General features: G+C 42.8%; 1 protein-coding gene across 2 annotated transcripts in view; it reads right to left on the reverse strand.

Moving 5' to 3' along the window:
• The window catches only part of LOC125460653 (protein arginine N-methyltransferase 8-like), a 160,504-nt gene that overhangs the window by 8,620 nt on the left and 134,864 nt on the right, over positions 1-17,020 (reverse strand). For both annotated transcript variants that reach the window (XM_048548319.2, XM_059652513.1), the window contains exons 5-9: positions 11,371-11,526; positions 8,200-8,263; positions 7,284-7,426; positions 6,372-6,459; positions 992-1,107 (exon numbers count right to left, since the gene is read on the reverse strand). In XM_048548319.2, the coding sequence (XP_048404276.1) occupies positions 992-1,107; positions 6,372-6,459; positions 7,284-7,426; positions 8,200-8,263; positions 11,371-11,526 (567 nt within the window). The remainder of the gene's footprint in view (positions 1-991; positions 1,108-6,371; positions 6,460-7,283; positions 7,427-8,199; positions 8,264-11,370; positions 11,527-17,020) is intronic.

A 17,020-nucleotide genomic window follows, 5' to 3' on the forward strand; every position in this document is an offset into this window, starting at 1 on the left:
AGGGACGGCCCTTTAAAGCTTAGTTGAGGGTGAATTTCTTCAGCCAGAGTGTGGTGAATCTGTGGAACTCTTTGCCACAGAAAGCTGTGGAAGCCGAGTTACTGAGTGTATTTAGGAGATAGATAGGTTCTTGCTTGGTAAGGGGATCAAGGGTTAGCGGGGCAGGGAAGGCAAGAGAATGAGGTTGAGGTACGTCTCAGCCATGATGAAACAGATGGTGCAGATGCCATGGGCAAAATGGCCTAATTCTGCTCCTACATCTCGTCATCTTATAGAGGAGAGTGAGAGGGAACCCCAGTGAAGCATATGGTTCATGGGGAACCTGGTAGAGTAATGCAGAGAGGCTCCACCTTCTGGGTGATTCTACAATCCAGAGGGGATAATCTCAGAGTAAGGGGGTAATTTACTTAACACCGTGGTGAGGAGGACGTGTTTTGTCTTAGAAGTGAGTGAATCCGTGGAATCTTTAAGTACACTTGACTGTTGAGGCTTGGTTATTTAAGTACATTCAGGGCTGAGCTAATCATGAAGGGACTCAATGGTTATGCAGATAAGCCAAGAAAGTAGAGTTGAGGACTATGAATTCAGCCATGAGCTTATTGAAAGGCAGAATAGATTTGATGGGCTGAATGGCTTATGCCTATTCTTGTCTAGTGGCCTTATGACTCTTCTGGAGTCAACACATTGCTGAGAGTCACATGTAGACCAGACTGGGCAAGGACAGTAGATTTCCTTCCTAAAATACATGAGTGAACCAACAATCAATGGTCACCCTCAATTAAACTAGATTTATATTCCAGATTTATTCATCAAATTTAAAATTTCACCAGTTGCTTTACTGGGATTTGAACCTGTGTCTGAAGAGCATTAGACTGGATTATTAGTTCAGTGACATTAGTACTGGGTTTGTATAGGTTCCAGATCTAATAGATTGCATAAATGTCGTTGTTCTGATAACCAAATGGATTATTCCAAAAGATGTTCACCACACCTTGATGAGACAAGCATTGGTCACAACTTGTTTAGGATCCACAATATCTACCAGAGGTTCCTTTATGGCAACGTTCCTGATGCACGTCATGTCAAAACCATAAACGTTCTCCCACCCTAAAGAACAAAGGAAAAGAAAAAAGAAAATTACAGCACAGGAACAGGCCCTTCAGCCCTCCAAGCCTGCGCCAATCCAGATCCTCTGTCTAATCCTGTCACCTATTTTTGAAGGATCTGTATCCTTCTGCTCCCTGCCCATTCCCGTATCTGTCTAGATACATCTTAAATGATGCTATCATGCCCACCTCTATCTCCTCTGGTGGCAACACATTCCAGGCACCCACCACCCTCTACATAAAGAACTTCCCATGCATATCTCCCTTAAACATTCCTCCTCTCACTTTGAACTCATGACCCCTAGTAATTGAGTCCCCCACTCTGGGAAAAAACTTCTTGCTGTCCACCCTGTCTATACCCCTCATGATTTTGTAGGCCTCAATCAGGTCCGCCCTCAATCTCCGTCTTTCTAATGTAAATAATCCTAATCTACTCAACCTCTCTTCATAACTAGCACCCTCCATACCAGGCAACATCCTGGTGAGCCTCCGCTGCACCCTCTCCAAAGCATCCACATCCTTTTGGTAATGTGGCGACCAGAACTGTACGCAGTACTCTAACTGTGGCCGAACCAAAGTCCTTTACAACTGTAACATGACCTGCCAACTCTTGTACTTTATGCCCCATCCAATGAATGAAAGCATGCTGTATGCCTTCTTGACCACTCTATCAACCTGCGTTGCCACCTTCAGGGTACAATGGACTTGAACACCCAGACCTCTCTGCATCAATTTTCTCCAGGGCTTTTCCATTTACCGTGTAGTTCGCTCTTGAATTGGAGACAATGAGATGCCAAAACTCAAGTGAGTTTGTACAAATGATCAGAAGTCAAAGAGAGGAGACAACACACAGGTTACTGGCACATAGTGGTAGACGGTGGTGGAATGCCTGTGGCAGATAGCCGTAGGAATGAGGCAAGTGCCGAGGGGCTCATAGAGGAGGGGGTAAGAGGCCTGGATACCACCCATTTGTAATGAGGTAAAGTCCTGCCACCAATTCTCCTTCGTATGTCAACCAATGAGCTGTGCCCTGACCTGTTGTGGAGGACGGACAATGAATAAATCTCACCAAAACAGGGTGCATACCTTTGCTAAAAAGATAAGGGTATTACATCTTAGTAACTATACAATCTTCATTGCACCAAGATTAGCTTGAAGAGTAAGATATAACTGCCTTCAGCTACATCTGGCTGAGACTGTCTTCAACACTGCATTCACATTAACCCTTGCATGTCCGTTTATTCTATATTACAGCCTTGGGGTGCAGTATGTAGTGTCCTTGCCTCTAAGCCAGAAGCTGCTGGTTTGAGTCCCACTCCAGGACTTTTTGGCCACGGAAGGTCCATTTGTAACATGGCCAAACAGATGGCAAAGTAATCCTTCCAATTCTTGCTAAATGGGACAGATTCCTAGACAACCATGTGACAGGTAGAGATTGGAGATTCTACTATCAATTTCCATTGCTTTGTGCTGGAACAGACAAGTAAAGGTGCCCAGGGCACAGATAGCTCACATTCCATGGAGAGAAGGGGGTTTATGGAATTGGCTGAACAGCTTGTATGAACCAGATTGGACTGGAGTCAGTCTGTGTTCTGGCTGTGGTGAATGTTGGAACTGGCCCTTTGCCTCAGCAGTGATGGAGGCTATGGCAATGGAATCAGAACTGTCACCAAGAAGTAGATACTACAGCAATTACATTTCAGAATTGCTTCTTTTAGCTGCATTGAGGGGTGGGAAGACCATCATTATAAATTCAAATTTTCTCTTTGTTTCTTCGAGTTCAAATCTAAAGTTCCCAACCAAGCAGTGCTGTTGAAGTAATGATTCCCCTTTGGCGGAGTACAAATACCAGGAAGGGGTCTCCTATTTAAGACTGAGATGGGGAGGTTTTTATTCTCTGAGAGCCATTGGTGTGGGGAGGTGAGGTCACTAGATATAGTCAAGGCTGAGTTACATTTTGATTGACAAGGTAGTCAATGGTTATCAAGAACAGGCAGGAAAGTAGAGCTGATGCCACAGTCAGGTCATGCATGATCTCACTGAATGATAGAGCAGGCTTGAGGGGCAGAATGGCCTACTCCTGCTCTTATCTTCCTGTGTTCTTTTACTTGCACTAAAGTTGGTCTCAACTGTTCAACTGAAAAATAGGCAGTCCCCGCAGCAATAATCTCCAGCCAACAAATGTAATGGAACAAGGGTGCCACATGTGTCCCTTGGAGACAGGACGGCCGGATCCTCAAGAGCTGCTGGTTGATCTGATTGGCCCCCACAGGGTGTGAACCAAGGTGTAGGGGCCCTGCCAAGACTATAAGAGGTCACTGGATCTCAGATACAGTCGAGAAGGGTTATCGGGCACCTTAGGCTAGGAGACGGCAAGATTTGTGGTTGGAGGGGTGGGCTTAGAGGGGGTCGGGTTTGGAAGCCAGGATGGGAGGCACAAAATGGATTACCAGCTTCTGGGATGGATGCCCTATTGAGCACAGGCCACTGCCACCCCCACCAGGCCAGGATGAGATGGTGCACTCCCAATCTTGCCCAACCTAACTGCATTACGGCATAAATAAAGTAGTCTTTGAGCCAACAGAGATAACATGGTGTGAAGCTGGATGAACACAGCATGCCAAGCAGCATCTCAGGAGCACAAAAGCTGACGTTTCGGGCCTAGACCCTTCATCCTTCTGGACAACAATGTCCAGATCTTGTTGATTTTGACATCGGCTGCTTCAGTATTTGAGGAGTTACAAATGGTGCTAAATATTGTACAATCATCAGCAAAAATTCCCATTTCTGACCTTATGACGAAGGGAAGTTCGTTGAAGCAGCTGAAAATTTTGGGACCTAGGACACTACCCTGAGGTACTCCTGCAGAGATGTCCTGGAGCTGAGATGACTGACTTCCAAAAACCACAACCATCTTCCTAAAGTAGGACTTCAACAAGCAGAGGATTTTCCCCCAACTCCCAATAATTCTAGGTTAGCCCGAATGAGCCCTAATTTTTCCCTAGTTATTCTGTTGCTGTTTGTATATTCAGAAAAACTAAAAGGAATTTCCTTTCTTTTACCAGAGAATGCTTTCTCTTGCTCTCTGCTTTCTGAATTCCCCTTTTACGTTCCCCCCTGTTTTACTTCTCTAAGGAATCTGCTGTATTGAACCCTGTACATATGACATGTACCTCTTATTTTCTTAATCCTAACCTCTATGCCCCTTGACAATCAGGGTTTTCCAGTCAAGACCCCTTTGGTTTACAGGAAAATATTTGTCGTGAGTTCTCACTATTCCCTCTTTGAATACCTCCCGCTGTTCTGACCCAGTTTTATATGCAAGCAGCTGGCCCATGTCCACTTTTGTCAAACCCTCTAAGTAAAATCAGCTTTTCCCAAGCTTAGATTTTGTTTTGTTCTCTGTCCACTCTTATCATTTTCCCTAACTGTTTTAAATATAACTAAGTTATGGTCACTGTCTCCAAAATGCTCCACTCCTCAAGCACCTTCCACCTGCCCAGGTTCATTCCTGAATTCTACTGAACTGCACCTCAATTGTTAGAAACAGATACAAAAATGCTGGAGAAACTCAGCAGGTATGGCAGCATCTGTAGAGAGAGAAACAAAGTTAATGTTTCAAGTCTGATATAATTCTTCTTCAGAACTGGCCCCTGACTTATTGGGCTTTCTACATACTAGGTAAAAAAGATTTCCTGGATGCAAAATAAGAATTTGCTTCCTCCCTCCCTTGTAGTTAAGATCCCTACTCTTATAGTCTTATTATTCTTACACTTCTCTGAAATTTGGTTACATATTTGATCCTCTATCTCTTCCTAGCTGTTTGGGAGCCTATTGCACACCCCCAACTGTGTGTTTGCCAAACGTGCTTTTCACTTTAATTCGTATAAAATTACTATTTTGTATGGAAGTAGGGCATTCAACCCATTGACTCCACACCAATCCTCCAAAGAGCATCTCACTGAGCTGTCCTAAACATGGCTTCACTCATCAATCCTTCCAACATAGGCCAGTGTCCTCGGTAGTATAGTGGTTAGTATCCCTGCCTGTCACACAGGTGACTGAGGTTCAGTTCCCCACTGGGGAGGATGTAATGTTTAGGGCAGTACGGTGATTCAGTGGTTAGCACTGCTGCCTCACAGCGCCAGGGACCTCACACTTGATTCCACCATTGGGTGACTATGTGGAGTTTGCATGTTCTCCCTATTGTCAGTGTGGGTTTAGTCCAGTTGTTCTGATTTCCTTCCCAAACTCCAAAGATGTGCAGGTTAGATGGGTTGGACATGGGAAATGCAGGGATGGGATGGGGGGAGTAGCCAAGGTGCAATGTTCTTCAGAAGGCCAGTATGCACTTGATGGGCTGAATGGCCTACTTTCACACTGTGGGGATTCTATAACATTCCTCCTCACTGCTAGAATTGATTCCTTTATTAATAGTGCAATGCCCTGTCTCTTCTATCTCTCTCTGTCTAATTTGTCTGAATACCCTATAACCAGGAACTTTGAGGTGCTAATTGTGCTTATCTTTCAGCTATAATATCGTATTCCCATCTGACTATCTGTGCCTTTGATGCACCTTATTCCTCAGGCTTCTTGCACTACATTTATTCCACTTAGCCTTTCTAAACTCACTTCTTTCTTATCAATTTCAATGTTTCTCCCTCTTTCCAGACTGTCATACTCACATTTTAAATTATCTCAGCTTCTCTCCCGTCTGATCAACTTGTTAGGATACCATCCTCCTGCTCATCTGATTTGAATCCACCCAACCACATTAGCAAACATCTCTAGGACAATGCTGGTTCCATTCCTGTTCAGATGTAATCCGTTAACTTTTACAATTCCCACCTACCAGAGTCTCTGTACAGTTGGGATCAGATGCATTTGCTAGACTGCAGTACAGTATAAGGGACTAGATTTTGATTGTGTGATAAACCAAATGAGACACAGTGTACATGACTGCAAGAAATGATGCCATGTCACATGATCTTCCCCCTCTTGCTGCCTCATGGCAAGATGAAGCCACTGTAAGATGTTTCTTACAGTCAATGTCTCTCTTAACTCTGCAAACGCTGCAAATATTCTTTAGCAGTGCAACAAAACCAAGCCTATCACATGAACCAGCTGCGGATGTTAACAATGTATGATTTTGGCCAGTGGTGAGACCATGCATGTTATATAAAGAAAACCCAGATTCATGCTCTCAAATGAGATAATGAAACACAGGAAGCTACACGAATGCACAACATTCAGACATGATCTTACAGTGGATTTTGAAGTCCTTATACTGTCGATCTTCGATGGCAACAATGTAAAGTGTGGCACGATCAGGGAACATCAGTCCTCCAGGTTTCTGTTGGTGAATTTTGGGGAAATGGGTGTCGTAATCTATTCACCTGATAAAGATATCACATTTTGAACTACACATACAAAGGAGAATCCAACCCGCATCTGTTACACACTTTTACTGTCGTCTACTCAACCGTCATTTCCGATTGTACTTCCTTCATCAATCCATGATCTATGGCTTTGTGGCACAGTGGTTGTATTGCTGCCTAAAAATCAAAATGTATAGGTTCGAGTCCCATTCAAGGATTTGGCAGTCACAGAAAGTGCTTTTGTAATGCAGCCAACCAATCCTTCTAATGTGTGTAAACAGGAGAGATTCTTTGATGGACTGAAATTGAAGCCACTATCATTGCTATCCATAGCACTAGGCTACAACATACAATGACATTTGATAAACACTCACATTTCTGAATCACACACATGCCCTTTCAGGGGGATGTAAAGGATTTTTCAAAGAAAGCTATAGGTATTCTCCATGGTGTCATAGTCCATATCCAGCCCTCAATCAACATCACAGAAGAACCAGATTGACTGGCCTTTCTCTCACTGCAGTTTGTGGGAGATTGCTGTGCGTAATTTGGCTACATGACTCCACTTGACATCATATATAATTGGCAAAGGTGCATTGGGACATCATGTGGTAGTGAAAGGCACTATATAAATGCGTGTTCTTTTCTTTGCAACATCTGAATTTTTATGCCCTCTATGCTTGCTTTCATTTTTTGCATTTTTATCACCAGAAGCTGTTTCACACCAACATTCGATAGTTTGTAACATAATGCAAAAGCAACAGTTTCTTCTGAGAAATATGAGAAGCCATGCACTTACCAGCCACTTATCCCTTGCAAAAATAACTGTGTTAAGCATTGATTCATAGAAGAGGCTGTAGCCCATCCATTCACTGATTATAATGTCAACTTTATCCACGGGCAGTTCAACTTCCTCCACTTTACCATTAAATATTGTGATTACTGTAAAACATTTCATGCAATTCTCTGATTAGTTGAAAAAGACAGATTTTTTTCATTTAAAAAAAATTCTTTCATGGCATGTGGCAAGACATGGTATTTATTTCCCATCCCTAAATAACCATGAACTGAGTGATTTGCTTGGTCATTTCAGAGGACAGGTAGAAATCAACCTGGTCTGGAGTCACACTTAGGGTAGGGATAGCAGATTTCCTTCCATTAATGGAAATCGGTGAACCAGGTGAGTCTTACAAAAATCAGAAGTACCATGGTTACTATCACTGCGGCTAACTTTCAATTCCCGATTCTTTCAACAACTGAGTTTAAATTCCAACAAATGCCATTGTGGGATTTGAACTAATGCTCCATACTTATAACTGAAGTCTCTGGATTACTAACCCAGTGATATTACAACTACACCACAGTTTAGAATCAGCTATAATAGAATGTATTTTTCCCAATCACTGTTAGCACAACATAGGAATACAAACGCCACAAGTTCACCATTGAATACAAGTTCAACAATAAAACAGTTCATTGGGACACAAACACATCTTTAATGAGAAGACAATTCTCTTTCAACGTAAAAGACATCATTAGTCCTTGCAAAATTTTGATGACAAAATGCACTATTTAAAGCCTTTAATTTAAGAAGGGAAAATAATTTCTAATTAACCTGCTGATCAATGCAAAAAATTATTAAATTAGTTTGATCATTTCAACAAAATAACTCAATGCATTTGTAGATATATAATTGTGATCGTTAATTTGCTTACTATCATCCAAGTGGTTTGCCTTGATGATCTTCTCAGAGTAATCACAAATGCTGGAGCATTCAATCTGATGTGTTAAAAGAAAGACAAAGTATGAACCTGTGAGCACTGAAATATATCTCTGCTTGTACTCATTTTAGAACAGGTAATTATACCTGTGACTTCAAGGATAACGTTGCTCCTGCCTATAGCAAAAAGAGTGATTTTTAAAGTTTGTGATCATCACTTTGCCAACAGGTCGTGTGAGTAAATTAATCCAACATTGGCAGCTTTGATTCAGCTCAGCTCTGTCTGAGACTGTGTGTATCAGGCATACAAAGGAGAAGTAATGAAATAAAGAAAATTGGAACATTCGGCAATTTGGCCCTGCCTTGTCATTCAATGTGATCAAGTTGATCATCAAACTTAGTATCCTGTCGCCGCTTTCCGCCCTTTGATCACTTTCGCCCAAAGTGCTGTATCTAAGTCATTGAAAATATTGAATGCTTTGACTTTGACTGTTTTCTGCGGCAGGGAATTCTACAGGTTCCCTACCCTCTGGGTGAAGAAATTTCTCCTCATCTCAGTCCTAAATGGCCTGCCCTATATACTTAGATTTTGTCCCCTTGTTCTGATCAGGATCATCCTTCCTGCAGTTAATCGGTTATAGTCCTGTTGGAATTTCAAATGTTACTATGAGATCCCCCCTTCATCTTCTAAACTTCAGTGAATATAATCAATCTAGTACCTCTCCATTCAGCAGCTCCACCATCCCAAGAATCCATCTGGTAAATATTTGTTGCACTCCTTCCATAGTCTGAACATCCTTCCTGAGAGGAGACCAAAACTGCACACTGTAGTCCAGGGTGGTCTCACCAAGGCCCTGTACAATTGCAGAAAATCATCCCTACTCTTGTACTTGAATCCTCTCACAATGAAGGCCAACATACCATTTGCCTTCCTCACCACCTGCTGCATCTTCATGCTTATTTTTGGCAACTGGTGTACAAAGAGGTCCAGGTCTTGTTGCAACACCCCCTTTTTCAATCTATTGCCATTCATATAGTAATCCGCCTTCCTATACTTGCTACCAAAGTAAATAACCTCACGTTTATTCACATTAAACTGCATCTGCCTTGCATCTGCCCACTCACTCAACTTGTCCAAATCACACTGAAGCATCTCTACATCCTCCTCACAGTTCCTCTGCCCACACAGCTTTTTGTTTGTTGCAATCTTGGAGATACTACACACATTTCCTTCATCTAAATCATTAATATATATTGTGAATATCTGGGGTCCTAGCATTGATCCCTGCAGAATCCCAGCAGTCACTGCCATTCCTACCTAGAAAATGATCTGTTTATTCCTACTCTGTGTCCTATCTGCCAACCAGTTCTCTATCTATGTCAGTACACTATTCCTAATTATAAGTCGAGGGAATGGGACTGATGTGCTCTTTCAGTGAGTTAATGCAAATGCAAGGTTGGGTATGGAGAAAACTCTGGTGTTTTGTCATGGGGACACAGAAGTAGCAATGTCTTCACTCAAGTGTATCATTGGAACTCTCTACCTAAGAGCGTTGTGAATGTTGCAAAATTGGACACAGTTAAGACTGAAATTGATAGATTTTTATCCCACAGGAAATGGAGGAATAAGGGGAGGTGGGCAGGGAAGTGGAGTCAAAGCCCAAGAACATAGAGGATGACATAATTAGCAGAGCAGGCTCGATGGTCCATACCTACTACTCATGATCTAATTTCTAATGGTCTTGTAATAATTTAGCAGTCAGAGTCAGGGATACAGGGTGTATACAAACAAACAGAAACAATAAATGCTGTCCTTTACGGTTCTTTGCTCATGTGCTGAAGCCTGATTGATTGCCATCCAGATTTAGAGACAAACTTGTCATCCTTTAACCTAAATTAGTTTCAAAGATGTACAAACTATGATCTGATGCTTCATCATATGGTCAGAGACAGGAAATGGTGTGACCCCTCCACCCCTGTTATTTCAGACTAACCTGAGTTAATTTTCACAGGAGCTGATAATGTTTTACAAGCACTGCTATTTCAGCTGCCCATTCACATCACCCCTAGTTCCAGATTCAATCAATAACACCCAATTCCAGCATTAACCAACTTTCACCTAGATGTGGAGAAGGTTTGGTTAGGGCTGTGTGTGGCATGGTGGCTCAGTGGTTAGCACTGCTGTCACACAGTGACAGGGGCCTGGGTTTGATTCCAGCATCAGGTGTCTGTGTGGAGTTTTTACGTTCTCTTTGTGTCTGCATGGGTTTCCTTCGGGTGCTCTGGTTTCCTCCCACAGTCCAAAGATTTGCAATGTAGGTGGATTGGCCATGGGAAGTGTAGAGGGTTACAGGGATAGGGTGGGATGCTCTATAGAAGGTCAGTGTGAACATGATGGGCTGAATGGCCTGCTCCCACAGGGTAGGGATTCTATGTCTGTGCTCTAAGCTTTCGAATTCACCTCCCTGCCCCAAAATCTCTCTATCACACCCTGTCCCCTCCTGTAAGATGCTTTTTAAGACCCACTTCCTGGACAAAGCCTTGGCCATCAAATATTGCCTACTGTGACTTGGTGTCTAACTTGACTTTATGATGCCATTTATAAACGTAGGAGATAGGAGCAGGAGTCGGCCACTGGAGACTGATCCACCATTCAATGTGATCATGGTTGATCATCCAACTTGGTACCCAGTTCCTTTTTTCTCTCCATACCCTTTAATCCCTTTAGTCCTAAGAACTATACCAAACTCCTTGAAAGCAGGTCTCAACCTGAAACACCTTATTGTTCTGTTGTGCGCTATGTAGGTACAATTTGTTGTGGGTTGACCCGGAAATCTGCACAGCGAGTGACAACAGCCATAGGAAGAGTCACTTCCAAGTTGGTCCAGCCCTCACTGGATGATGTGTGGAGCAGAGATGGTCAGGCTGCAATCCAGAGATGAACCATCAGCAGAGGTTGCCAATCCCTCATGCAGGAGTCACTTGTTGCCGTTGTAATCAGCTAACAACGTGGACAGGTTTAAAATGAGATGAGTTGTTCCTTATTGAATTGGCGGGGGGAGTGTGGGGTCACACAGTAGAGCAGCTTGGCATTATAGTGGTTACTTCACAAGGGCATTTTTAAAGAAAATTGACAAACGATGCATAATCAATGTGAAAAACATACCCCAAACACTTTCCTGGCTCCAGCTCTGGCTGCAAACATAGCTAAAATCCCAGTTCCACTTCCCACATCCAGCACAATCTTATCTTTAAACACATGCTTGTTGTGGTAAACAGAATTCCTGTACGTTAATGTTCGAATTTCATCCTTTAACATTTCCTGTGGTTGAAATATATAAATAGCTGATTATTTTCACCTTTCCATCACATCATGAGAAAAACCTGTGAAGAAGAGCAAACAGAGATTGCCTGATTTCAACAAAATTCAGATTAGTATTTTTTCAAAGTGAAAAACATGGAGATACAGAATAGAATTTGTGGTTATTTTAGGTATACTGGGATGTGTAGACCACATATATAGGTGCACACACACACAGATACACCCACTCCCACGCCCACACCACACCCACTAACTCCCGCTATAGTCCTAACCAATCCAGTCTCCCTTCATACATCAGTCCTGCCATCCCAGGAATCAGTCTGGTAAACTTTTGTTTCATTCCACATCCACGGCCAGAACATCCTTGCTTGGATAAGGAAGCCAAAACTGCACACAATACTCCAGGTGTGATCTCAGCAAGGCGCTGTACAATTGTAGGGAGTCATCCCTTGTCCTGTACTCAAATCCATTCATTATGAAGGCTAACATACTATTTGCCTTCTTCATCGTTTGCTGCAGCTGCATGCTGTCAATGACTGGTGTACAAGGACACCCAGGTCTTGTTGTACCTCCCACTTTCCCAATCTATCACCATTCAAATAATAATCTGCCTTCCTGTTTTTGCTACCAAATTAGATAATCTGCTGCCAAATATTTGCCCACACACTCAATGTGTCCAAATCACACTGAAGCATCTCTGCATCCTCGTCACAGTTTCCCAGCCCACGCACTGCATTGGGTCTCCAAATAAGCAATTCCCTGAGTATCACTCCACTGCCTTCACCACCTCCTTTTGCATATTCCTCCTTTTGCAGATCATAATCCCTTTTGAAAGCCGCAACTGAAGCTGCCTCCATCCACAACGAGATACAGTGTATGCAGAACATCAGCACTGACACAATGTAACCTGTACATGTGAATGGGATTATTGTAGGTCAAACAAGAGTTTCATGTACACTTACTCCTGAACATCTGCCCATCATCTGGCTCTGTCATTGCTTTTATCACTTTAAGGAATGATTATCTTTGGCTTTCTGCAGGTCACTGAAATAAAATAGCAAAGTTTGCAAAGAGCTTGACCTCACTGCTCCAGGCCCATTTATTGATGTGGAGATCCCTAGGTGGAAAACCACTGCAGATCTACAGAGAAGTAGAGCTCAAAACAACAATGGGATCTATAATGAGCTTTGTGAGAAATGCACAGGGATAAAGATGTGATAAATTCATAAGGGCCGCATAGGGCCAAATTCAGTCATGGCAGGTGGCAGTGGGAATATGATAATTAGCCTCAGTGCCTACAGCTGCAGAGGAGGACGAATGAGCCAATGCTCTCGGTCCCAATCAATGTTTGGTCAAATACGTACACTGGAAAAAGCCCAAATGACTGCTTCCTGCAGTGGAGAAAACACCATTAATTTATGCTTTCTTTGCTTCCAAGCATTGGGAGCAGACTCTTGTTAATCATCAAATTTTGACAAGCAATTTCTGTACTGAACAGCCACACTGTCTAAGCCCCACTGCCAGCTACCTAGGTGAGACTGTGTAAAACGAAGCGTTTGGTGCAAGCGCTGAAGTTTACAGTCCACACTGTGTCCAACCAGTTCAAAACTGGATTACTGACGCTGGGATTTGGGATCTTAAGGTTAATGAGCTGGGAGTGGGTTTTTGTATAGGGTTATTGCGAGGTGTCTATACGAGATTTCTCAGGTGACAGACTCATAGGTCTCTCCACATGTAGTTATACAATCTGGTGCTTAGCTTTTTACTAAATCCCTAACACTCACCTTTGTTTCTTGAAAATAAACTAAATGTTTGATACCAATCAGGGAATCCAAACTGTGATCCTAGGTCTTTAACTACGCATGCAGTCAGGAGAGTGTGATCCATGAGTGAACAGGAAATGGTAATGAACAAAATGGGATTATTCCACTTGCTCAATAGTTCGAACAAATATAAAAACAGCAGTCAATACGGCCTAGAGACTTGGATCAGCTAAGGTCCCAATCCAACACGATCATGTTCTAGTTAGACCAGAATTTGAGTACTGACTGATTGCCAAGACATTGGAAGGGACCAATGGATCAATGTTCACACCACACAGTGCTCTCTCTCTGTTAATACTTCTGGACCACTCAGGTGAAGCCAAAGTTCCTACCAGAGGGCTGAATTTCAAGAGAGATTTACTGAAATCTGTGCGAAATCTCAGATTCAACAGAAGTAACAGTTTCAATTCTGAGTAACTGTCTAGCTTGAGCCAGCAGAGCCTTACTGTCTGGGTGCCACTAAGTGAAACTTCATTGGATATTATGCCACCAGAATGTGGGGGACAGTAAAAGACCCAGGAACCAGGAATCTCAGAAACATTGCAGAGCAGAAACAGGCCATTTGGCCCATCCTGTCTGCACTGGCTGTTCAAATAAGCACCATGAATCAGGCATTGCCCTGCCCTGTACCTGCAACTTTGCGCATTGTTACTATTCAAACAATCATTGAATGCCTCAACCTTCCACCATATTTCCAGGGTGTGGACTCCAGACCTGAACCACTCACTGTGTAAAATAATTTTTCTCTCACAGCTTGGTGTGTGCTTCAGTATTTTGGTAAAACCTGGATCACTTCTTGTTCTGTTACCATATCACCTTGTCCTGTTGTATACTCCAGCTCTCAATAATAATCAGCATCTGCTCAGGTTCAGGCCTTACATCTTGAAATGTGAGTTAGAGTTCAGTATGCAAGAAATCACAATCTAACCTGTAATACACAAAGAATATGCTTCTCTCCAAGGCCACTCACTGCCAGCTTCATTTAAAATGCATTAACAAGAACTGACTTTCTATTCTCCATTAGTCTAGCGTATTCCTTCCATCAAACTCAGCCCCAGGTATAATTCATTGTGGGCACAGTGAGCCATTAGCACAGAACATCATGTGAATTGTTCAGTGTTCTGCTTTGCTCAGTTGACTAATGACAAACTGAGCTGGGAGCCACATGCATGCACAGATTGACTAGAGTGGCATTTGGAACAGCATTACCTATTATTAACTGGACACTTGCACTTCATTGTGTATAATGATTGGGCTTGCTAATGCATAACATTTGGATCGCAGATAATGCTGAACACTTGGATCAGTCAGACTGAAGGGAGGAGACCATAAGGGAAGGGAGGGCCAAAGATTAAACAGTAAAGTGGAGAATTACACAGGCTGATGGTTCAGTGAATGTTGTCTCCCTCTGGTTGAGCACAGTCATTTTTAAAAACACGCTTTCAACTGGGAACAAATGATCATTAGACATCAACAAAAACAGAAATTGCTGAGACAGAAATGTTGGCCAGAGAACATCGTGCTGCCGTGTACGCACAGTAACATTTCTGTTGCTGGCCTGCTGCAGTGTTTCAGTGAGCCTCAGTGCAAGTTCAAAAAACAATTTTCCATTTGGAGACCCTGCAGCCTCTGAGACTCGGCATCGTGTTCAATAACTTTTGAGTCTGATTCCATCCTTCTGTGCTTTTTTACCCACCCCACACCTATGACTTGGGTTGTTTTATCACAGTCACCCATTCCCCTGTACCCCTAGAACCATTATCACATTATATGAGTTGCGTTCAGTACAGCTAATCTATTTTCTCCTACTCTTACGTCTACTTGTAACTTATTCAGCTCTTCTTCTGCCCTGGCCTCTGCATTCCATTATCTCCTCATTTACCCACCCTTTTCATATAACTCTCTCTCACTGGTCTACATCTCTACTTGTCTGCACACTTCTCCCCTTCACCACTCCCCCCTCACCACTCCCTAACTTCAGGTTCAGCATAAATACCATTTTATCCTCGCTGCTATCAGTTCTGATGAAGAGTCCCCAGATTTGAAGCATTAACTCTGCTTTTTTCACACACAGATACTGCTAGCCCTGCTGAGTTTCTCCAACAGTTGCTGTTTTTCACTTTTAGATCTCCAGCATTTGCAGTTCTTTGTTTTATCATTAGACATTAATCTATTCACAGTGACAGGGAAGCTCAGCAGTTTACACTATCACCTAAAATCCAATGGTTGTGTTCTGCTATGCTCTTCACACTCAGGGGAAGTTTCCAATCATCATTAAGTGTTTTAGCTTTTATTAATAGAGGGATCGAGTTCCGGAACCAAGAGGTTATGGTGAAGCTGTACAAAACCCTGGTGCGGCCGCACTTGGAGTATTGTGTACAGTTCTGGTCACCGCATTATAAGAAGGATGTGGAAGCTTTGGAAAGGGTGCAGAGGAGATTTACTAGGATGTTGCCTGGTATGGAGGGAAGGTCTTACGAGGAAAGGCTGAGGGACTTGAGGCTGTTTTCATTCGAGAGAAGAAGGTTGAGAGGTGACTTAATTGAAACATATAAAATAATCAGGGGGTTAGATAGGGTGGATAGGGAGAGCCTTTTTCCTAGGATGGTGACGGCGAGCACGCGGGGGCATAGCTTTAAATTGAGGGGTGACAGATATAGGACAGATGTCAGAGGTAGTTTCTTTACTCAGAGAGTAGTCAGGGAATGGAACGCTTTGCCTGCAACGGTAGTAGATTCACCAACTTTAGGTACATTTAAGTTGTCATTGGATGAGCATTTGGACGTACATGGAATAGCGTAGGTTAGATGGGCTTGAGATCGGTATGACAGGGCGGCACAACATCGAGGGCCGAAGGGCCTGTAGTGTGCTGTAATGTTCTATGTTCTATGTTCTATATTAAGGGGTCTGCTGGGGATGAAGTTGAGCCAGTATTGCCTTTTTGTACCCTTATCCTTAAAGGCTGTTCATCACTTCTTGTAACTGAAGCATGCTGTTTCTCTTTCCACAGTTGCTACGAGACCTGCTGAGTATTCCCAGCAATGTCTGTTTTTATTTAGATTTCCAGTACTTGCAATAATTTATGCATAGAATCATAGAGGCATACAGCATGGAACAGACCCTTTGGTCTAACCAGTCCAAAATTCAAAACTAAATTAGTCCCACCTGCCCGTGCTTGTCCCACATCCGTCCAAATATTCCTTATTCATGTACTTACCCAAATTTCTTTTAAATGTTGTAGCTGTACCCGAACCTACCACCTCCTCTGGAAATTCATTCACACCTGAACCAAACTCTGTGCAAAAAAAAATTGCCCCCCTGTCTTTTTTAAATCTTTCTCCTCTCACTTTAAAAACATGGCCCCTAGTCTTGAAAAGCACCACCCTAGGGGAAAGACAACTACCATTCACTTTCTCTATACTCTCATGATTTTATAAATCTCTGTTAGGTTCAATTCCTACGCTTTAATGGAAAATAGTCCCAGCCTATCCAGCCTTCCTTTATAACTCAAACCCTACATTCTCAGCAACATCCTGGTAAATCTCTTCTGAACCCTCTCCAGCTTAATAATATCCTCCCCAAAGCAGGGAGACTAGAACTGGATAATGTACTCCAGAAGAAGCCTCACCAACGTCCCCTACAATCTCAACATAACATCCCAACTCCTACGC

This window comes from Stegostoma tigrinum, chromosome 18, assembly GCF_030684315.1.
Source record: "Stegostoma tigrinum isolate sSteTig4 chromosome 18, sSteTig4.hap1, whole genome shotgun sequence".
Taxonomy (NCBI): Eukaryota; Metazoa; Chordata; class Chondrichthyes; order Orectolobiformes; family Stegostomatidae; genus Stegostoma; species Stegostoma tigrinum.